Consider the following 25,001-nt stretch of genomic DNA (forward strand, 5'->3'; position numbering starts at 1 on the left):
CTGGTAGGTAACTCGGGGTTGCCTAGTTTTATCATTTCCAGTATTCCTCTGGGTCAGTATGGAAGTCTGGTATCGAGGCTCTCGATCTTGGCCGATTGGGGATGTCTTCTCGAGGGATGACATCAAGGCGGGCCCCCAGCCAAGGTTCCTCCCCTATGCGATTAATCGCCAGGGTGTAAAGGTCGACGGATCGCTGATCAGCGCACCTTATTAATTTGATGCGGGATTGAAACCATGCCGCATCCGAATACTGGGGGGAGGTACTGAATTCTCTTTAAGGATGTCCCTGTACACCTTCCAAACACTCCTGTTTATCAGGTCCCAGTTTTCTTGAGAGATCGCACCATCGAGGGAACTGCGATCAATCACCACCCGTATGTAGCTTTCTTTCGCTATTACCGCGAAGGACTTCTTTGTCGTGACATTAATCATCTGAGTGGCGGGCACCTTGGTTCTTTTGGCTACAGCCGATGCCCCTTCACTCGATCGTTTGCGTTTGCCTTGCGTAGAGTCTATTTTAGCCTTCTCCTGGTGTTCGGTGATGAAAGCTTCAGCCCACGCCTTGGAGTCTTACTGTTCCTCAGTCAGGCCCTCTAATCTGATGTCCTTCAGTCTCTCCAGGATCCTGAAGGCAGATCACCTAGAACGATAATACCTTTCTGAGGCACTTATTTGCTTCCGGGGGGGGGTACTACCCGGGGCAGTGATAGTGCCAGAAGGGCAGGAACCATTGGCTGAACCTTGTGGTCCGGTGCGGCTGACGTTGCTGTGGGTGTTTCTCCTCCCGGAGTTCCCGTGTCACCTGGAGTGACAGGGACAGCGGGATCCGCTTGTCTTTTGACAGGGCGAATCTTGCTTCCCAAGAGTTGTGCTACGAGGGGGGGGGTCTACTGCTGGCACCAGACGTGGATGGAGTGTCGTCCCCAACTTGTCTTGTGACAGGGTTGGGATTGTTGCTGTGGTGGTCAGCAAGAGGCCTCGCTGCCGTGGAGGCAGTCCCTGAAGGGACGGAGCTTAGCCAAAGGCTTCACTCCGCTTGTATGAATGGTCTTTTTTGTAGAAAGACCTGACCCTCCCGAGGGATTGGGTCTTGGTTTTGTTGTGCCTTGGTTTTCCGAGGCTAGGTGTTTTTTATTCATTTAATATTTTCATAATCGTCCGCGGGTTATCCAAAATTGTTTTTTTTTTTTGTAATTTGAAGCCTTTTTTCAAGCTTTGTTTCACCCCGCCGTAGCCCTATTCTACAACATTCCAAACAAGAAAAATAAAATCGAAATATTACCGCTGAATATATCCAATACAAAAGTAAAAGTCAATTATAATTTTTGCTTGCCAACTGTTCTAAGCTCTTGATATATTTATGTTTTCCATATAATACATTACAGTTACGTATAGATTTTTTCTTTTATTAGATAAACATTAGGTTTATGTACGCAGATATATTCGAGTACTTCAACATTTTCACAACATAAAACACACAGGAATTTTAAATAATATAAACTAATAAAAATATTAAAATACTGAAGCAGCGAGGCTTCCACGAAGGACAAAGTTCAATTGATAGTCATTTTACAAAGCATAAGCGCGTCGCATTATCAAATCAAAAAACATGTCATTGTCGATGGATGCGCTGATGGTGGCGTAGTAGTTCTCAAACTCCTCTTTGGTAATCTGCAAAGGTAAAGAAGAAGGCATAAAAAGGAGGTTAGTTGTGAGGCATTTTAATTTTTTTTTTATTCCAAGATTCACGCGAAAGTTTTATAAGCTCATTGCCCATTGAATCAAAATGCCAAAACACAGTTTTTTGTTAATTTTAGTAAAAAGTTTATGCAGATCCGTATTTTTTAATCTCCTCTTTTAATTTACTTTCAAGAATGTCATAAAAATTATACCTAAGCTTTATTAAAAAAAATATTTTAACTATGGTTTATTTTTTTTATTTTTTTACTTTTTCCTTGTTCACTCCTCACGGGAGCATAGCGCCTCAACAAGGCTCGTCTTGTGTTGGTTTTGTTAATCCATTTGAATTCTGACATGGTAGGTGATTAGCCTGCCGCTACTTATAGAGATACTGAAAAAATACAACTTCCCAGGCAAAATAAAAAAACTTTCTAAATATCTTAACCTCTTCAAATGAATTGTTTAAACATTAAAAAAAAATATTTATAAAATGAAACATAATATAATATTTTGTTATTAAAATTTCTTAGTCCGTAGGCTTAGTAAAAAATACGCGAAAATATTTTTATTTGTTAATTTTAGAATTTTTTTCTTAATTTTATTTATTTATTTTTTAGTCAATAAATGACATAAAAATTCGTATGGGGTAACTAGAACACAGTTTAAAAGTTTAAATCTAACAATAATTAGAGTAAAAAAACCTACTTCTAAGACAGTTCAAATAATTTGTAAAGCGATCTTTTGAAAGAGAATGTCAGTATCAACATATTTACAAATTTTATTGAACGCCATTAAGGCTCTAGCAATGGAAGCATTTCGTGCATGCAAAAATAAGTAATAACCCCTTTCCATCTTTTCGCAAATCCATTCAGCTCTTCAAATGACTGTGTCTAAATTACTTTGATGTGGGAAGAAGAGGTAGCTCAGAAAATGTTCTTATACAAGGTTTGGCTAATCGTCAATCGCTGATTTCATTGTCTAGAAATGGTTTTTCAAGTCCTATTTCAATATGCTCCCATTTTTTTGGCAGATCCAATAAGTCCACAAGTCTCAGAAAACTGGAAGTCTAAGTTACTAAAATAAGGGGCCATATAATTGTACTCTGATGGTCTTAGTGCCAACATTATAAGCTTTTCACGCTCGGAATTGCTTCTGTATAACAATCTTATATTCTTATATGAGCTGTTGTTGAGAAAAAGGAGCCTTATTTGAAGGTCATAACAAGCAAATGTTCTAAAAAGGTTTTCGTTCACACTGAGACTAGTCTCTTGATAGGCCCGCATACTCAACATAACTCTTAAGTCCAGTTCATCAAGGAGTAAGAAAAACTAAATGCGTCAAGGTAACTTTTTAAACTTTTAACAGTGTCAAACGGATTTAACGAAAACCGTCACGAGAAGATAAGCACGTTTTTTTTAGAAAAGTGTTTGAAAGTAGTTTTAATTTTTTTGACAGACATTCCCAATTTGTTATGTTGTTTATTTTGAAAAGAGTTGGGTTTTTGCACTACCACTAATTTTTTCGCGGTAGTTAAAGTAAGAGTTTCATTATCCCTAAATCTTCAGTTTTTCAGTGTTTTAACTATCCGCTTATTGCATTAATTATTTCATTCATTATCCCCAACCCTGATTTTGGATTCTATAACTGATTTGGTAGTGTTTTTTGTTTTTTTTTGTTTTTTTTGTTTCATTATCTGACGAAAAATCCTCAACCTGCTCTGAAAACATAAAGATTGCATGAAGAGACGCACAGAAAAGTCTAACTTGAAGCAATTGCTTTTTTCCTCTATACTTTCTATCTACTCGAGTGCATTTTCATGCTCACCCCTACTTCTCTTACAATTCGATTCTTACGATTACAACGAATCTTAACATTTCTGGCGAAAGCCAAACTACTCAGCAGGGATGCAAATTCATGAGGTGATATTTGTGTCGTTTTCTTTGAGTTGGTGTAGGTAGGTCGGTAGGTGAAATGGTTAAAGTGCCAGTCTGGCACTGCTCAAATAGCATTGAACCGCCGTTTTGATACCATTATGAGGCCTCCATCAGGCAGATATCTGCAGCCAGACAGATCTGCTGATGTAATGGAGAAGATTTATTGGGTTTAGGTTGGCGCACTGCCCCAGGCTGTCGAAGAAAGGAGCCCCCGTGACCTTAATCGTCTAACTGCCAAACCCGGACATTTAAGGAGAAAGTGCTCAACAGTCTCCTGCTCTAAAAGGTCCCCACAACTTCTGCAATGGGGGTTAAATGGTAACCCTAACCTTTCCGCATGTGTGCCGAATATTCAGTGACCTGTAAACACAGCTAGGTGATGTATTTGTATAAATGTATTTGCTTTTATATGGAAATATTTAGGGTTTTCCTTTGGAAAGATTTAAAGAATATGGATGTATTTTAACACAATAGTTTTATATTTGTGCAACATTAAATTGATTTAAGTTTACTATGTAATAATTCTTTTATGCGACTAACAAAAACGTACACTTTGAATGAACTCAAAACGACTTAAACCACTTGCACGGGCAGCAAAAAGTAAAAATCTTATATAAGTTTGTCAAAAAAGTCTTGCGGTATTTTTATTGAATTTTCAATTGTTCATAAAATTGGTTATAATAATGCGATTTAAGTCAAATATGCGCCGTTTTGTTCGATGACGAGTTCCCAACGAGATGCCAACTTCATAATGCCCCTCTTATAGAAGCTCGCTTCCCTATTGTCAAAAAACTCGGAGAGCCAATTTTCACAGGACTCTCTTGTGGACAACTTCTGACTACCAAGCTCGTTCGCCATGGACAGAAATAGGTGGTAATCACTTGGTGCGAGATCCGGACTATACGGTGGATGCAAAAGAACCTCCTATCCGAGCTCCCGGAGCTTCTGGCGCGTCACCAAAGATGTGTGTGGCCTGGCGTTGTCCTGATGGAAGACAATTCGGCCTCTGTTGATCAAAGATGGCCTCTTCTGCATGAGTGCTGCATTCAAGCGGTCCAGTTGTTGGCAGTATAGGTCCGAATTGAGCGTTTGGCCATAGGGAAGCAGCTCATAGTGGATGATTCCCTGCCAATCCCACCAAACACACAGAAGACTCTTCCTGGCCGTCAATGCAGGCTTGGCCACCGTCTGGGCAGCTTCACCGCTTTTCGACCACGACCGTTTGCGCTTCACGTTGTCGTAAGTGACCCACTTTTCATCGCCAGTCACCATCCGCTTCAAAAACGGGTCGATTTTGTTGCCATTCAGAAGCGATTCGCATGCATCCATACGGGCAAAAATGTTTTTTTGCGTCAAGTCGTGTGGCACCCATACATCGAGCTTCTTTTTGAATCCAAGCTTCTTCAAATGGTTTATAACAGTTTGATGACTCAGGCCCAGCTCTTGGTGGATGCTACAGCTGCTACTATGCCGGTCTCTTTCGATCAATTCAGCGATTTTAGCGCAATTTTCGACGACAGGCCTTCCGGACCGTGGCGCAAACGTTGAAACCATCGTTGTGCGGTGGAAATGGAAACTGTATCGGGTCCATAAACTGCACAAATTTTATTGGCAGCATGAGATGCAGTTTTGCCTTTATCGTAGTAGTACTGTAAAATATGCCGTATTTTCTCTTTATTTTGCTCCATGTTTGCGACGCTATAACTCACGAACGACTAAAAGCAAACAAAAATTAATCAAACACGTGTTAGCACGTTAAAAGAGCTTTCCAAAATGCTCTAACGTGAACCGATGCGACGAATACAACTAGAACTACGCGCTTGCAAAGACAAGCTTGCGGAAATACCGCAAGACTTTTTTGACAACCTTATATTTACAAAATATTAACTGCGGAATTTCAATTCAAATAAAGCAAATTTTTTTATCAAATTTTTTTAAATACTTGAACAATAAAATAAAAAAAAACAACAAAATAAAAAGGCTTTATATCAGCATTTACTATTTAGCCAAAATTATTTATAATATTAGGTTAGGATAAATAGCAGCTTTTGCGGAGAAAAGCAAAAAAGGTGGAAATAGGAAAAAAGGAGCTTTGGATTGGTAGACGACGGCGAACAGAGGCTAATTACCTTCGTATTAACCGATGAATCGACCGTATCGAAGCTACTGATGAATTTCACCAGATATGTGTTATTTAAACCCTCAGGTATGGCACAAAGTTAGAGCACAGATGTCTGAAACTTTGCCCTGCGAGCAGCTGAGAAGAAGGTGCTGAGATGATTCTACCTCATCCTCCATGCAACTACCGCAGAAAGAACTTGAAGCAATCTCAAGCCTCACCACATGGACACCTCACGGACAATGTCCGGTAAGGAAGCCTATCAAATTGGAGAGCTGCGACTTTGTTAGCCTTAGAAGTTCCCGCGAGCGCCCCCGATCTCCCCATAGCCTGAAGGATCTCGCAACTTTGCACTTGTTTTGCGCTCACTGACTCACTTGTATCGAGGCCCATCTTTCCAGGAGGAAATCACAGATTCTCAAGGTAACCCCAATTGTCGCGTTTTTCGATGAAATCATCTCCAGGGCCCGCTCCCTACCTAGCCAGCTCGGCAGTTTCCCTCTATGCCGCTGTGACCGGGAACCTAAATTAGCCTAATATCGAACACAAACAACGAACCTAAGGCCCTAATTGCTGCTTGGTTGTATTAGTAGATTTTTGCATTCTTTACAGTAATTACAGAAATGAGCAACAGGTCCACAGCTTCTTTAATTGCGGCTACTTCCGCTTGAAAAACACTGCAGTGGTTCAGCAGCCAAAATTTGAGCTCGATGGGCAGAATATTCTTCACCAACACTTCCGTCCAGCTTTGAGCCATCCGTAAGCATGTTTACCTTTGTTTATAATTTTACTATTAATATATTATATTTTAACATTTTTCAATGTGATCATGATAGTCATGATGTATTGAAGGAATATTAGGTAATAAATCAATCATATCTGTACATTTTCCAAATGTGATGGGTTCGGAATGATGATATAAATGTGTTAGTACCTTCATATATTTCCAAAGTTCTGTGTTTTTGCAACAATAAAGTGCTTTAAAATCCTCATTCTCACTGAATGAAGTTTTATGGAACATTTTAACCATAAAGGTTTGCTATTTAAAGCTCTTATCCCATATATCTTCCAACATTTTTTCTTCGCCACTGTTATTTTTTCGCCTTCATAGAATGGCATCTTCTGAGGGTTCTGGATGAACAAAATGAGCTGGTTTCATTTCATGCAAAATGAACCTTTAAATATTTTCGAGATTTTTTTTATGATAGTGGAATACTCTTAAGAGAGATACACTAAACTTTTTTGTTATAGTACTCTTGGTAGTTCAAAAATTAGGACCATTTGGTAGATAAGAGTGCGCAGAATATAAAAATTTATGCTCGATAATTTCTACACCGTTCTTGGGGGACAACTTTAAGTCACATTAAAGCTAATTTCAAATTTCTGTTTAATAGTCTTATGCGCATATCGATGTTGGTTATCACAAGTTGATGTTTGCTTACATTTTACAAATGCTTCAAGCAACTAAAAGCGATTTCTAGGGTGCCCCGGAATGACTTTATATTCTACATATAACACTTTACATTCTATGAAAACCGAAATTCCGGGAAACCAAAGGTTGGTTAAATTTCAACGGTCGATGTTGAATGTGAATCACACCTAAACGTCAAATTTTTTTCTGAATTTCCTTTGACATTTTTCAGTTTCAGACTAACTCAATTTGAACCATGGAAAAATACACAATCGAGCAACGCGTTAAAGTTATTCAGGCTTATTATGAAAACGGGCGTTCAAATCAAAATGCATATCGCGTACTTCGTGCAGAAAATCAACTTCAGTGATGAGGCACATTTTCACCTCAGTGGATCGTCAATAAGCAAAATCGCCGCATTTGGGCGAATGATAATCCAAGAGTGATTGCCGAAAAACCAATGCACCCACAAAAAGGACTGTTTGGTGCGGTTTACGGGCCGGCGGCATCATAGGGCCGTATTTTTTCCAAAATGAGGCCGGTCAGGCAGTTACTGTGAATAGTGTTCACTATCGTGAGATGATAACGAACTTTTTATGGCCCGAATTGGAAGATATAGATGTGGACGATTTGTGGTTTCAACAAGACGGTGCCACTTGTCACACAGCTAACGAAACAATGCCTCTTTTGCGCGAAAAAGTTGATGGCCGAATAATCTCACGTCGCGGCGACGTCAATTGGCCGCCAAGATCATGTGATTTAACATCGTTGGGCTTCTTTATTTGGGGTTATTTGAAAGAAAAGATGTACATCGATAAGACAGCCACAATTTAAGAGTTCAACGATGAGATAATTCGGCACATTAACGGCATAGAACCTAGAACATAGAAATTATGCCTCAGCGTCATCGAAAATTTGGACGATCGGATGGAGGTGTGCCGCCGAGACCGCGGCGGCCATTTGGCCAAGTCTTTGTTCCACACGTAATTGAGCTATACTAGTTTTATCATAATAAATAGAAATGACAATAATTTCCTAAAAAAATTGTATTTTATTTAAAATCAACACCGGGCCTAGAAACTTAACCACCCTTTATAAAAATGTTTATGTCACTTACGATATTCCAACACTTATAAAAATGCAGTAAAGAAATTATGTAGTATAATTCTGTACTAAATGGTAGTATGACTTTGAGAAAAGTTAACCATTTTCAAAGAAAATGCTAAATGTAATGCTAAATCTTGAAAATTTTAACAGAGATTTTTCGAAAAAATTTATAAATAAAAGATTCATAGTAAATTATATTAATTTTTATTATTAGCAAATTTTTTGTGAAAATGGACTCATAACTTTCAAAGAAAGTGGCTCATTTGATGGAAGAAGCGACACTAGTTTTAGAGTGTCCTGTTTGGTACCAGTTGCAAAGTGAGCCATAAATAAATATAACTAGGATTAGGTGCTGCTTACTTCTAAATATGTTTCCATAATAAACTATTTTAACCCTATTAACGGAGGGTTACGTTGAACACCTTTTTTAAAACCTTCGATTGGTCGAGGTCCCGAGTCTGGCCTTTTCTCGTACGGTTCGGCGATCGTTTTTAAAAAGCTATATCCATAAATCGATAGAAAATGAAATTTGAGGAAGCTTCCTGGAAGCTCAAGTCATTAGCTATAATAGTCTCGCCAGACCCACGTGCCCAACAAAGCGTTAATTGGTGTAATGCTGATGCAGAGGCTGACAATTAACATTTCGTAGGACATCGCCATGTTGAAAATGCCAGTTGCTAGGCGGTGAAAAAATATAAAAATTCAAACTTCTTCAGTTGCAAGGCAAATCGGTAGAAAGGCAGTTTAGAGCTATGCAATAGGTTTTAGCTGCAGCAATGCAATACTAAAACTCACACCGCCACTTTTCCACACGCGTAAAACTGCATTGAGCCATTCATCTCTCAAAGCTTTAATATATGTATATTAATTTTCATATGCGTAAATCAACTTAAATTATCCAATAATTGTATTCTCACTTCATGTAACAGTGTAACCTAAACTGACCAACAACTCACCTTGCCATCCAAATTTCCGCGTCCGCCTTCAAAATTATTTAAAAATTCCGTCAATATTTCATCTTCACTCAATTCGCCACTTTTGAATTTCGGATGTTCCTTCACCGAATAGACATTCTTCAAGTCATCCAAAGTAACAACTCCATCACCGGTTTGGTCCATCTTAGCGAACGCTTGATCGATGATGTCTAGACGACATTGTGGCATTGGTGGCTATGGGATACGAAAGGTGATTCATTACATAAATGCATTTCATAAGTAGATATTTAAATGGTAGGTAGATAAAGGAAAATAGATTAAGTGAAAATAAGTTTTGCATGTTGTAAATTGCAAACTCACCCGCAATTTCAGCAAAAACTCAGTCATATTAATGGAACCGCTGCCATCTTCATCGAAACTAATTTAACAAAAAGTAATGCATTTTGATTACACTTTTCAACTGCAATGTGCATAAGTATGTGTGCATGTGTATGTGTGCATGTGTATGTTGTGCTCTCACCTCTTGAACATCTCCTTAATTTCCTCATCGGTCACATCTAAACCCGTCTCACGTATGCCATTAGTGAACTCTTCCTCATTCAATGCTTTGCTGCCATCGTCGTCCATATTGCGAAACGTTCTAAATGCATAGCAGAGTACATACATTAGGGTAGGTGATATAATTTCGTTTAAGAGCTGCTTGCTAAGTGCCTTTTTTTTGCTCCCAATTCACTTTTGTATGCAAAGGTAACTGGTTATATTAACTGTCGCCACTTACCTGCCCAAACCGAGTATACCAGTTGCACCACGACTCAGACATAGCAAACGTAATTTGGTAATTGGATCTTTCTCTTCGCCATTTGCCAATTCTCGCATCGACTTGTTTACCAAATTGGCTTCCAACGAGTAAAGGTCTTCATTGCACAACTAGCATAGAGAAAAATTTAATAATTAGCATGCGAAGTTTTCGAAAGGAAGAAAAAAAAGTCATGGCATTTCTTTGATGTTTATGATAAATGCGAAATCGTCAGTTTCTAATTAAGAAACGAGGGTGTTAAAAATTTCTTCGCACATAATTACTAAAAACAGCAGATGAGTGTTGGAAGAAAATTAGAGGAAAGTAGTTCGCACTATTTAAGGGCCAATGGTTTGTATAAAAATTTGCATCAATTGCATGAAAGCTTTTCAATAATTGCCATTTCAAAATTACGCTGTACAACAAAATCCTATTACTAAATGCCAAAGGTTTCGACAACGAAATACGGCAAAGAAGGCCAAGGAATAATATCTAACCTACTCTGATTTTAAAGCTTGTATCTGAAGTTTTCTAAAGCGGGCGAACGTATACGCCTTCTAAGGATGACCTGGCCCTCAAGAGCCTTACACCGAAGGCATCAAATACGTTCAACAATTTAATGAGGAATTCTGCAATAATAAATTATTTAATACAGTTAGTAACCTCTACCTTCTACACAAATGGGTTTTTTTTGTCCTTTTTAAAATTTGGTCGGTTATCCGTCGTTGCATCTACAACTGCAAAAAACTAGGTATATCTTTACCGAAAATTAGTAGTCAGTGTCCCTGGAAACTCCGTCTTGCATCAATAAATGTCGACCTTCATGCTCTCAGTAAAATTAACACAAATCCCGTAGTTTTTGTACAATTTTTTATGGAAATAATTCATTCGCAGTCCTTAAAGGGTTGGGTAACGATTTTCACAGATGGTTCACGTCCTACTTATGTTGCGGTAGAGAATGACGAAAGCCTAATATCCAATGGTTGGCTGACTCCGAATAGCTCAATTCTTTCTACCGAGGCATTGGCTATCCTTCAAGCATCAGAGTATGCAACAGATAATAAGGGAAAATTCTTAATAACAGATGGCGCTAAAGTAATCCTCCTATCAGAAAATGCTATAAATTTTGCGATTGGCCCCTAATGTCAGTTCTGTTTTGACATTTGTGTAGTAAACACATGCGAAATACGCGTTAATAAACAATGTTACGCTACACTGCTCCAGAACGCGGAATATTGCTGACTATTTATTTGACCAATAATCGGTCGGTGACTTTGGCACAAGGTGAATTTCGTCGCAGATTTCCTCGCCGTCCAACGCCTACTGGTGAAACACTGCGACGTTTAGCCACTCATCTCGAAGGGACTGGCACTGCAGAGAATATTGCTGCTGTAGCCAAGGATGTCATGGAAGCGCCGTCGACATCGACCAGACGACGTGCCACGCAAATGGGTATCAGTCGACGGTCTTTACAGCGAATTTTGGTACAAGATTTGAAGATGTTTCCGTACAAAGTCCAGACGGTGCATCAGCTGTTAGCTGCTTACCGCCAATCGCGTCTAACATACGCTCAAGCCATCCTTAATCACCACCAAGAGGAAGATGATTTTTCATCAAAAATAATCATGAGTGCTGAGGCCCATTTCCATCTTAGCGGCCAAATAAGCAAAATTTACGCTTCTGTGGCACCGAAAATCCGCTTGTAACCCACGAAGAGCCATTACACCCGCTCAAAATCTCTGTATGGTGTGCTGTTTTCGCTGGAGGAGTCATCGAACCTTTTTTCTTCGAAGACGTCGCGGGCCAAACGGTTACTGTGAATGGTGAGCGCTACAGAGCAATGATCAATGAGTTCTATTTGCCGCAACTTGATGAATTGGGATTGGAAAACATGTGGTTCCAACAGGACGGTGCAACGGTGCACACTGCACGTGCACAACCGATATGCAGAAGGATGCATTTCCCGGGCGCCTAATCTCCCGTTTTGGCGATTTGCACTGGCCAGCAAGATCGCCTGATTTGACCGCTCCAACAAGCCTCAAATTCTTGCAGCTCTTAAAGGCAATATCCGTCAAGAATGTGAGGACCTATCGCCGGAAGTTTTGGCCAAAGTGATGGAAAATGCCATAAAAAGGGCTCAAATGGCAATCAACTGTGGCGGCGGCCATTTACATGACATCATATTCTCGACTTGATGTAAAAAAATTAAAAGACCAAATAAAAATAATCCACAAGAAGAATCAAAGGTTTTAATTTTTTTTTAAATTACAGCCAAAAAACATCGCAAGGTTACTTTTGCGCCACCTGTATGTACAGACAGCTTGTCAGTCTGCCTAGAGATAAAAATATCTTTAATGATAATCAGACCGTTTGTCATATCAGGGATAAATTAATAAAATATTCTAACAAATTAAAGATTCTGTGGATACCTAGCCACATAGGCATCCCTGGAAATGTAAAAGCAGATGCAGCAGCCAATACATATCCCATACCCTCCATCACTTTCGACACGTTCTCCTCGTATGACATCCTTAAAACTATCAACCTCCATTCTCCCCACTTGAAAAAGGTTGAATGGTCTCAATTTAATCATCCATACACCCTTATAAATCCTGATTGTAGAAAATCCCTATTCCCAACTTCCCTTGCCAAACACCAGATCACAACTTTCATACGTCTGAGACTCGGTCATACTAAACTAACACACGAACATCTATTCCTCGGCTCTCCTTCCCGGACTTGTCAGTTTTGTGGAGGGCATCACTCAATCGAACACATCCTAGACCTCTATCCAACACTAACCTCCAAACGGACTATTGCATTCAGAACTATGGTACCAACCATCCAATTAAATATATGAAATGCATTAATATAATATATCAGACCATATTTAAATTGTACAGTCAGAAATAATTCATTTTGTAATCGTCATTAAACACTGAAGCCCCTAGTAGCCAGTGTGCTAATTAAGTTAGGGTTATATTGTAAAGGGTTTTTCAATTGGCGCGGGTCGAGTTTGGCGCCCTGTGGCAGCCATTTTGTTTTGGTGACATCTGTCAAATCTTTTGTTTATTTTTCAGTTGTTTAAGCCAAATCATCGTGGCAAGTTACACGATTGAACAGCACGTTCAAAAGATAAAACTTTATTCTCAAAATGAGTGTTCATTAACGCAAACGTTGCGCGCATTGCACCGATTTTTCGGTAGACGTGGTGGCCCTTCAAAGTCGACACTTCAAAGTTGCGTAGCCAAATTTGAGACAACCGGGTCAGTAAACAAGGTTAGCCGAGAACATTGCCGCGGTCCGTGAAAGTGTACAGCAGAACCCGAGGCAGTCTATTCCTCGCCGTGCACAAGAACTTGGCCTTTCGCAGACTTCAACTTGGCGAATTTTGCGTCGGGACTTGGGCCTACACTCGTACAAGATCCAACTGACCCAGGAGCTCAAAGTTGATGACCATAGACAACGCCGTTTGTTCGCTGACTGGGCTTCGAATCGTTTGGAAGAGAACCCCAGTTTTGGGCGAAAAATCATCTTTAGTGACGAGGCGCATTTTTGGATGAATGGCTGTGTTAACAAACAAAATTGCCGTATATGGGACGACACTAATCCACACGAGGTTCACCAGGTGATAAAGCATTATTGGTCCGTACTTTTTTTGAAAACGACGTTGGGAAGGCGGTCACCGTCAACAGCGAGCGCTACACAACGATGATAACCAATTTCTTATGGCCCATATTGAACCATATGGACCTAGACGACATGTGGTTCCAGCAGGACGGCGCTACGTGCCACATAGCAAACGCCACGACAACATCTACCCGCCCTCATTGAAAATCCCTTTATACATCCTTAAATATAATAATAGTAATAAAAAAAAAAATAGGAAACTCACTGGGTGCCTCAAGCAGAGTGAAAAAGATTTGCGTCACAAAATTTCGTCACATGCTTATGGTTAATCAGTACATCTTAAAAAATAAAGTCCCAATATTCAAGGTGAAGTCCAAAATAAACATGACTGGCGTCATAAACATGTTTTTGATGACACCGTCTTTTTTTTTGTAATGAGTTAGTGCCTTGGAAACTACATCCCTGGCTGACTTCCAGTGAAAGCTTGTTAACATTCGGTGAAGTGGAAGCGAAGTTATTGCGTCTAACGTGTCAGTAGCCGAATTGGTTGGTGCGTGACTACCATTCGGAATTCACAGAGGGAACGTAGATTCGATTCTCGGTGAAAGACCAAAATGAAGAAAAACATTTTTCTAATAGCGGTCGCCCCTCGGCAGGCAATGGCAAACCTCCGAGTGTATTTCTGCCATGAAAAAGATCGTCATAAAAATATCTGCCATTCGGAGTCGGGTTTTAATTGTGGAACAACATAAAGACGCCCACCACAAGTAGGATGAGGAGCTCGGCCAAACACCCAAAATGGGTATATACTATATATAAATCTAGAGGGTGATTTTTTAGCATTATCTCTTTAAACAGTTGATTAAACAGCTGGCGCACGTTTCATGTTTTGTTTCAGTGTCAAATATCTTCAGTTTGGTTTATAATTTAACCATGAATCGTCTTACAAACGAACAACGCTTGCAAATCATTAAATTTTGTTATAAAAATGTGTGTTCTGTTAAAAAAGCTTAAAGTTGACAAATTGTGTTTAGCGACGAAGCTCATTTTTGGATCAATGGGTACGTAAATAAGCAGAATTGTCGATTTTGGAGTGAAGATCAACCAGAAGAATTGTAAGAGCTACCAATGTATCCAGAAAAGGTCACAGTTTGCTGCCTTTATAGGCTGGAGGTATCTTTGGACCGTACTTCTTCAAAGATCGTAACGTAACTGTGAATGATGAGCTCTACCGTGAAATGATATCCAACTGTTTTTTGCCCAAAATGTAGGAGCTTGACTTGCATGACATGTGGTTTCAGCAAGATGGTGCCACATGCCACACAGCGGCGTAACAATGGACTTGTTGAGAGGCAAGTTCGGTGAACATTTTATTTGACGTCCGGGACCTGCCAATTGGCCACCCACATCGTGCGATATAACGCCTTTAGATTATTTTTTGTGGGACTATATTAAAGCTCATGTCTATTCAGACAAGCCTGCTTCAATTAACGCATTGGAAGACAACATTAAAGCATTTATATGTGAGATACCGGCCGAAACATTGGAAATAGTATATCAAAATTGGACTAAGCGGATGGACCATTTGAAGCGCAGTCGCGGTCAACATTTGCATGAAATAAACTTCAATCATTAAATTATATGGACTGAATCATTAAATTATATGTTCATGAAATTTTCTGAGGTTTACGTGTGTTTTTTTGAAAAACTTTCCTATAGCTCTTAACCAATTCCCCTTATAATGAATAAGATTTTTTTGATTCAACTAATACAAAATAATTTGTGTCTTGACTACTTATACCAGCACCAGTCGAAATGACTGCTACCAGTTAATGTTTAAAGGCATCCTGCAATTTGTTTCACAATCACAAATTTTCTGGTTTTAAGTAACTACCAAGTTTTGATGGTGATAATTATCAGGAAAATCAGGAGCAAACGTAAAGCTAATACAAAGCAATACATCAACCCAACCATTTATGTCAGGACACGTAAAATGTGTTAGGAATATTGCACTTACATTTTATAATAATAGAAAAATAATTAAACATATAAACCTTATGTATACAGGGTCCAGTTCTCGAAGTGTAACCAACTTCAGAACGCTCGCGCAGCTGATGCACAGGCAATTTTCCTAGACTAAACGCAAAAAAAAATCAGTAATGGATTTCAAAAGTAAAAGTGTGACTGTATTAAATTTGCCTGGAAAATCACCACCAGCGATTCTTCGTGAGCTCGAGCACCTTAAAGTAAATAAGTTTTTGTTTATCCCCCCATTACTCGTTACAATGATACTGGTAGCATCGCGAAACGTCATGGAGGTGGTCATCAAAAGACTAAAACGTCACGTGAACTGGTTCAGAAAGTGAAGAAGCCACTTGAGCGAAATCCCGGACGAAGTGCCAATCAAATGGCGAAAGAACTGAAAATATCTGACCGTAGATTTTGCCACACTAAAAACTGATCTCAGAGTCAAGTCCATCAAGATGCAAAAGGCGATGATCTCACACTAAAGTAGCAACAATACAGACTTGAGAGAGCGAAGGAGTTACTTGGCTTGGCCGGAAGCGGTCATTTGCCGAACATTGTGATTTCTGAAAAGAAAATTGTTCAAATTGATGAAATTTATTTCACCGACCGTTTATACGAGAATTTAAGTCACCGATTGCTCACTAGGAGGCAGCACCCACCACATGGTTCACTGTAACCGCAGATGGGTGCTCTTCGATCGTTTTCATCGAGCCTGACGTCAAGGTAAATACGAAATATTATCGGAAAAGTATTCTAAAAGTGGCAGCGAAACCATGCGGAGATAAGTATTTCGGTGGCAGGCCATTGACGTTTCAACAGGACTCGGCACCGTCTCAAAAAAGCTCGAGTGAACCATAAATCGCTAAAAAACCACGTTCCGAACTTCCGATCGATTATTCCCTTTAGGTTATTTTGGAGAGCAAGGTCCGAACTAAGAGATCCACCAATCTCGAGGCGCTGAAAAAAGCCATTGTCCGCGAGTGGGCCCAAATACATGCGAGCACATTCGGGCAGCTTGCGATTCGTTTCTGGACCATCTCAAGACCAATAATTTTGTATTATTTTGGCACATTTTTTTACTTTGAATTGAATAAAAGTAATTATCCGAACAAAATTTATGGCTTTTTTAATTGGCCTGTAGACCAAGCAGCAAAAACGATAAGGCTAGTGGACTTCCCTCCAAAAAATCTTACCAATTTTTTTCATAGTCCAGCAGGGATCAAGGCACAGGCCTCAACGCGCATGAATTCAAGATGTGCTAAAGAATGCAGGAAGTCGCTCTTGATCATCCAACAACACAACGCGGATGAGTGTGTAAGAAAAGACTCTGTGATTGACATTTAGCGAATGATGGAGGACAAAAGCACTGCTCTAAATGAACTATACCCTGCGATTGACTTGAACGTAATCGCGGAAACAAGTAGAAGGTGGTCCTTGACTACAAAATGCAGAGTCTCCAAAGCGCTCTGACCAAAACAGAATTGTAAAAGGACAAAATGTCTGCTAGGATTCCAGCGTCCTCACAGGTGTTGTAACGGGTCACCGCATCATTGGCACCCTAGCCAGTAAAATGGGTGTACCTCACACGGACTTCTGCAGGAGCTGTGGAGATGAAGAATAAATTGAGTCGGTACAACACCTCCTCTATAAACGTCTTCCAAAGAAGCCGTGCAAAATAACTTGGCGATTATTTCTTTGAGAACCTGGAATATAAAATATCTCACTGAAAGGAAAAAAGGGGTTTAAGCAACTTAGTTAGTAGATAGAAATTAATTGATTTCAGGTCTCACTATGTTCCTTGGGGTCACCGTGTATCTTGCCTTAAACAAGCAACCTGACTCATCAAACTACTGAGGACTTATTGCATCGTGAATTCGAGGTGTAAAATCGACATTACTAAAATACAGCTGATGGTATATTTCCAGATGTTAGAAATAAACTAAGCAAACACCGTCAAACATTTTATGAGTGACTCAGACCCCAATATGTCAAGCGAAGTTTAATAATAATGCTTGGACTAGGCTTAGCAATCTATGCAAGTTTCATAATAGGATTCCAAAACCAATTCCAAACCTCCGAGTGTATTTCGGAGTCGGAATGAAACTGTAGGTCCCTCCATTTGTGGAACAATATCAATATGCACACCACAAATAGGAGGAGGAGCTCGGCCAAACACCCAAAAAATGGGTGTAAAAATTATGTAAAAAACCTGATGGTTCCTCAGGCAGTGACACTGAGAGACTGAATCGAAGAACTATAATTCGTTCTGACTATACCGTCATCTCACATCGTAAGTTTTCATTACAAGGAAGATAAGACTTCATCGCCAATGGCCCCTAATGTCTTTGAATGAAAATGTGACTCTTTTACTATACGAGTACCTATGCGCATCTTATCGCTCAGAATTACAGACGTCGCCTTGCAGTTACGAACTAATTTGGGCGCCTATATGCCGACACTCGTCCCCAAAGGGTTAAACAAGCGTATGAGTCAAAGTCATGGGATCTTGTCGATGGCTATGTGGTAATTTTATCGTCGAAATAAAGCGGAAAAACGGTTTGAACTTTTTAATATCGCTAATAAATAAAATAATAAATAAAAAAATTTACATGAAAAATAAATTACAGCTCTTTGCATTCATATCTTAGTCAGTGGGAAGGCGCATCTTAACTACTTATTGTAAATTGCAAACAAGCGATATGAACATACATACATATGTACATACATACAAGCATCTTGCTGAACAAGATCACTTTGCGGTTTCAGAAGTGCTAATAAAAAAAATTGACTAAAGTTAGTAAACTGAAAGTCAAACAAATGAGTCAAGAAAATTGCGAAATAACAACAACTAAAAACCTTAAGCCCAAAGTAATGTAGAAGCAGTAAGAAAATGAATGGCCCACAATATATGTATGATTCACCAAAATGTAGGTGAGTAAGCGAAAACAAAAACAAAGAAAAAACACAACAAACTAAAAATAACACTAACAATAACAAATGAAAAGCCGCAAGTAATTACAGTGAGCCGTAGTTGTCGGACAAGATACGAGTACGTGCATATATTTGGATTTGGATTGTGGTCAAAAGTATACATCAACACTTTCTGCTTCATATTAAATATATTCACACGCATACATATATACGTATGTATGTACATATACGCCTGACCAAAGCATTTTTTCATTTATAAAAGATTTTCATGCGAAAAGTGTTTGAAACGTGAGAAACAAATAAATATTTCATTTAGCCAGTGGGGTCATTAAAAATTTAACTGCCACTTCTGGCGGTCACTGCCCCAAGCGTTGGAAAACAGACACTGCGATATGAATTTCACGATTTTTTTTTTTTTTTTTGTAACTCTATTTTCACTCTGCACTCATCCATTATACTTACATCTGCTTCTTCTGACATTTTAGTGCCACGAATTTATCGATTTATTAGAATATTAAATTATATTCAATTCTCTACACTGACAGCCAAACAAAATTTCACAAAGTCGTACTTATTCAGACCACAGCTGTTAAATGCCAAAGCCAAATTACCAGCAGCTCGATTTTTTACAAGTCTTTATGCAGATAGCAGAAAGCAGAAAGCAAAACTTGTTACTCTGCCGGCTACAAGAGACAAACTAAGTTGCAAGCGTTGAGTAGAAGCCGGTAAATGTGACTGCCGAAAGCGTTTAACGTCGGTCAGGGGCCCGCCAACGGTTGCGGCGTTACTCTGGTACGTATGTACGTAGCTTATGCCCACGTATACTACTATATATGTATATGGGTGTATGTGTATGCACCTATGTTGTGTTTTTTTTTTATTTGAATATGAATGTGCCGGCAAATTAACGACTGTGCGGCAAAGCGTGTGGGCAAATCGCGTATCACTAGATTTCATATCTGCCAGATACTTTTACGTGAATCAGCGTAGACAGACAAGTCAGTCATGTAGTCTACTACACATATAAGTATACCTATATATATAAATATATGTATATATAATAAATGAATAAATGCCCTTCAGGAAAACTCAAGCTCTTGCGCTACAAGCTGCATAACTATTATATATAATAATTATATATATTAGGCCGGGTCGATTTGTGTTGAGGCAAAAAAATCGTCCATTGCTCTGTGAAAATCATATTCTAGGGATCAAAATAAGAAACTTTGCCGAAGGAACCATACCTCTAAAACGAATTCTGATGTCCCCCAATTTGGGTCGAACTTTTTAGTTTATTTTCTATAACTCACTTAAATTAATTTTTTCATTTACATATGTTCTAACTAAATAAATTTCTTAAGAGAAAAAATAGATATTATTATAAATAAATAAAAATAAAGAAAAAACATAGCCATTTAGCTGATTTTTTCATGTAAAGGCCAAAAATGGTGATATTTTTAAATTGGAGGACATCAGAACTGGTTTTAGAGGTATGGTTCCTTCGGCAAAGTTTCTTATTTTGATCCCTAGAATACGATTTTCACAGAGCAATGAGCGACTTTTAAATCGACCCGCCCTAATATATATATAATTAGCGCGTACACCTTTTTGGTTGTTTGGCCGAGCTCCTCCTCCCGTTTGTGGCGTGCGTCCTGATGTTGTTCCACAAATGGGGGGACCTACAGTTTCAAACCGACTCCGAACGGCACATATTTTTATGGGGAGCTTTTTCATGACAGAAATACACTCGGAGGTTTGTGAATTCCAAATGGTAATCACGCACCAACCCATTCGGCTACGGCGGCCGCTGCATAGCTATTAGGTAACCAACAAAAACCAAAAAAAAAAATGCATGCGGTTTCTAAAATTGCCGATATTTTTCCTATTATACGAATAGTAATTCAATTCACCACAGTGTGATGTGGATAAGTACGAGGATCTTTGGAAAAGTCTGTGCAAACACGGAAACTACTTAATTGTCTTAAAGGTCCACCTTTTTAATTATTCGACATAGTCTCCTTTTGGTCTTATACACATTGGCTACCGATGGTTTAGTTTGTTGATCACTTCCGAATAATAGAATTCGTCCAAGCGTCGCTTCATCGAATGTTGTCATCGTTCAAGCTTCTGCGCCATATAATAGGACGGTCATGATGAGAGCCTTGTAGAGTATTAGTTTTGTGCGTCGAGAGAGGACTTTACTGCTCAGTTGCCTACTTAGTTCAAAGTAGCACTTGTTGGCAAGAGAGATTCTCTCTTACAAGATTCTCCGTTGGACTTCAAGGCTGGCATTGTTATCAGTGTTATAATGATGGCTCCTTTTACAACCTCGAAATAATAACTGGTAACAATGACATGGGAGCCGAAACGCGAGTGCGCCGACTGTTTGTTTGAAGACAGAAGGTACTTCGTTTTGTTCTCATTCACCACCAGACCCATTCGCTTTGACTATTTATCCAGTTTGGAAAGGTAGAACTAACAGCGCGATTGTTAAGGTCGATGAAGTCAATAACATCATCATACGCCAACAATTGCTCTCTTCAAAAATCGTCAGACAATACAAAAACGAACTTAATGCTTTAGCGCGACCGACAGATATGACTATCATCTGGTTACCTGGTCATAGAATCATAGGAACATAGAAGCAAATGAGGGAAGCTCATGAACTGGCAAGGCAACCTATCCGGAGCGGTGGAAATAGGCTGTCCCCAAGGCGTGCATAAAATGAAGATCTGCTCGCTATTCCAGAAACAGGCCGCTGACAGATGGACCAACACGGATTCCTACAAAATAACTAACAAATCCAAAACTGACGAGTTATTAAGAAATCCACGAGCAGACGTATTGATAATTACAAAAACCGGTCACTGGTCTTTGGGACACCAGAAGATGGGGTGTCCGTACAACGATAGATGTAGAAGCTGCAATCAGAAAGAATTTAAGAAAACAGTTCTTCACTATCTGTGTGACAGCGTCCAAGTCTGGGTGCTCTACGACATATGTAAAATGCTGAGAGAGTTCTCGATTGTTAACTTCAAAGAAATTGCAGAAAAGAAAATAGACGACATAGGCAGATTCATTGCCAAATCAAGATGGTTCGACTAAGAAAAAGCAGTGGTTCTACAAGTGGTGTATGAAAATGGCATATTTTGTACTAATCGGGTCTGGGCAGACACAGCCTCCACCACCACTACTTCGTTTAAATAAAATCTTTTTCTAAGTATGGAGAATAGGGGGATGAGAAACGAATTGAAAGCATATTTCCATTAATTTTGCGACCACAACTGCTGAAGCGTAAGCGGGTGCATTGTCGTAATGGAAAAGGAAAATCACTCGACTTCCTAGATTCAATCGAATGCCGAATGCAAAGAAATATAGGGCTCATACTTAGTGTGTGTTCTTCCAAAAGATGTCACATAACCTCCATACGTGGCTGTAGTGCCATCTCTTTGACTTTTCACGGACATTTTAAACGACGCTCGTATTGGGGATTTTCTGAAAGCTGCTGTTGCATCAACACATCGGATAACATGGAGGGCAGAAGTCGTTTGACATTGGGAGTTCAGAAATACAAAAATAAGCTTTTTTACTGTACGGGACAAAAGGTATCGAAGCTGTAAAAAAATATGTTGATCGTTTCAAGTGGGAACCCTTATTATTGCTGTGAACGTACAGCTCTTTCACTCTTTTCCGACTGACGGTGAGATCTTTGAATCATTTGCTTTCTATTCTGAAACCACAGTATGGGCTTTCATAGTTGTTTAGTAGATCGATTGTTGCGGCTAGCTTCATATGTCTTCAGAGAGGCTAAACTCGAAAACATGCTGCTGAAGAGGGTCGTTACAATTTGACGGTATCACTTAAATATTAGTTAAAATCACTGCAATGCTTTATAATAATATAACTGTTTTAAGAGAATCCTCTGCATTTAAAATGGGTACATTGTTTGGATTCGGAGAAATTTGCTGATAAAGTTGCTGTCGATATTATCACGTATGGAAAACCCATTATTCGACTATATTTTGGAGTCGCTGATTACGAAACTGAAGTCGGGTGTTCAGAAATCAAGATTACCACATTGGCTTATGATTCACCGCTGGCCAGATGCTCTACATGGGCGTTTTTGGTACGCTTATACGCTTTTTACGATGGTGGCTTGCCTTGGTTATGCTTGTAACTTGCTAGAACAGTACCTACCAATGCCGCATGAGCGGTCAAAATATAAAAGCCGTTATATCCATTGTCGTGGTAGTGAGAAAGGTTGCGACATAAAAAAAAATATTAACATGAAAACAAAAACATTTAATTAGTCAAATAAGTGCTCCATGTGAAATTGGTAACTTCTGCTCACATTTCACATATTTTTGTAACGAATATTGACTAAATCAATGTAGAGATAAATGCGCTACTAAATTGGTTGTCCAGGCGGCCGCCGTAGCCGAATGGGTTGGAATTCACAGAGAGAACGTAGGTTCGAATCTCGGTGAAACCAAAATTAATAAAAAAAAAACATTTTTCTAATAGCGGTCGCTCCTCGGCGTGTATTTCTGCCATGAAAAAGCTGCTCATAAAAATATCTGCCGTTCGGAGTCGGCTTGAAACTGTAGGTCCCTCCATTTGTGGAACAACATCAAAACGCACGCCACAAATAGGAGGAGGAGCTTGGCCAAACACCCAAAAAGGGTGTACGTGCCAATTATAAATAAAAAAAACCAATCTAACGGTTAGACGCGATAGAAGTGAAACCTTCCGTAAAATAAACTGAGAGAAAATAAGACGAAATCAGCATTAGGAGCGGGATAATTATAGGTTCATTATAATATTGCTATAAAGTCATATTTTATTTTCTTCATTTTATTATTATTCATCCTCAATGTTTTCAATTTCAACAAATGATACGAGTGGCTTATGATAGCTAAAATATGATACAAATGCTTTGGTTTCGATGTTGTCAACATATCTTTGAAATACCGCGTCAATTGTTGTTTTTGATCGTGTTGTCGATTCAGTGCGATTGTTACACATTTTTAAATTGAATGTTGTATTGAGAACGTCAATTAAGGGAACCGCTGTGTCCAATGCAAAATTTACGTTAAAATCGCCACTTAAAATCATTGGAACTTTATTGTAAACTTTTCTAAGTATACGCGATACTTCTGGTGTATACTTTATTAAATTTTCGTTAATGAATTCCGTGATGCTATTTATTCATTTTTTTTTTTCTGTCGATATTCACGACACTTTTCTGCATTATTTTTCGGCATAATTGCGGTAAATATTTAAAAATGAAAATATTTACGAATATAAAAATACACACGCGGTTGCTATTATGAGCATCCCCAGCAAAACCTGCATGACCGAAACTCTAACACAATTACATTTTTTTGAATGTTACAAACACATATGCACGCAGGTTTTGCTGGGGCGTGACCGAAACTCTAACACAATTACACATATGCACTCGTATTTGTTTGAAAATCGACTTTTTTTTTGGTTCTCCGTCACCTTTGGAAAATGTGTAAACAGTAAGCAAACTTTATTCATATATTTTTCCTCATTTTTGCATCAGTAAAATTAAACAAACGCCGTAGCCGAATGGGTTGGTGCGTGACTACTATTCAGAATTCACAGAGAGAACGTCAGTTCGAATCTCGGTGAAAACACCAAAATTAAGGAAAACTATTTTTCTAATGGCGCTCACCCCTCAACAGGCAATGGCAAAACACCGAGTGTATTTCTGCCATGAAAAACAGCTCCTCATAAACATATCATAAAATAAAATAAAATAACTGTATACAAAAATTTTTTTTCTTGTGATTCGAGCCAAGGATTTTGGATCGGAAGCTCACATTGCTAGCCCCTCGGCTATCGCGCCAGTTATTTAGTTCGTCGCTACGTGTATATGTAATATTCGTAGCCAAGAGTGTCGCTTTTTCGTTTCATCGAGTCTCAAATCACTCCCAACGATTCTAAAGAAGTTTTCACTTCAAAAATAAATTGGTTGTCCTTGATTAATTTATGGAGATTAGGAGACCGAAGAAGAGAAATAGAGGCGGAAGAATATCTGACCTTCAGGAATTCCTTCGTTGTTTTCAATTGAACTCCTTAGGATCAGACGCACAGCAGTGCAATGCGATTAACTAAGATATATCGAACTAGAATTGAATACCATTTGGGCCTCGTGTACTCTCATAAGGAGTACTGCTCATAATAGGAAAAGTCTGAATCAATCTATGTATCTAATAAAAATATTCAGCCTGATTCCAGCGCCTACAGCGATTTCGTTATTGTGCGCAGTTATTTTTTAAAGCACAGTTCCTGCTAGAATATGCAAATTTATAGTTCAAGTACTGTGCGCTATTTCCCTTAAGATTTTAGAAGCACTTTAAAAAAAAAAAATCCAAAAATGGCGAATAAAAAAAATTTGTTT

The 25,001-nt window shown here is 38.9% G+C and overlaps 1 protein-coding gene across 1 annotated transcript; it reads right to left on the reverse strand.

The window, feature by feature from the left end:
- Window positions 1-1,316: 1,316 nt before the first annotated feature.
- Window positions 1,317-19,307, reverse strand: LOC129250608 (calcyphosin-like protein). Its single transcript, XM_054890215.1, has 6 exons — window positions 19,034-19,307; window positions 9,965-10,113; window positions 9,707-9,826; window positions 9,547-9,604; window positions 9,208-9,420; window positions 1,317-1,671 (listed from the first exon to the last, which is right to left on the reverse strand). The coding sequence occupies exons 1-6, from the start codon at window positions 19,049-19,051 to the stop codon at window positions 1,570-1,572; spliced, it is 660 nt and encodes a 219-aa protein (XP_054746190.1). The 5' UTR covers window positions 19,052-19,307; the 3' UTR covers window positions 1,317-1,569.
- Between the last annotated feature and the right edge of the window lie 5,694 nt (window positions 19,308-25,001).

Source organism: Anastrepha obliqua, chromosome 1 (genome assembly GCF_027943255.1).
Source record: "Anastrepha obliqua isolate idAnaObli1 chromosome 1, idAnaObli1_1.0, whole genome shotgun sequence".
Lineage (NCBI taxonomy): Eukaryota > Metazoa > Arthropoda > Insecta > Diptera > Tephritidae > Anastrepha > Anastrepha obliqua.

Bases quoted from the DNA above. Each gene is read 5' to 3' on its own strand.
- LOC129250608 (XM_054890215.1), bottom strand. The intron at 9,827-9,964 runs GTAAGTGGCGAC...CTATGCATTTAG, and splicing joins GGTATACTCGGTTTGGGCAG to AACGTTTCGCAATATGGACG. The intron at 1,672-9,207 runs GTGAGTTGTTGG...TTACCTTTGCAG, and splicing joins GCGGAAATTTGGATGGCAAG to ATTACCAAAGAGGAGTTTGA.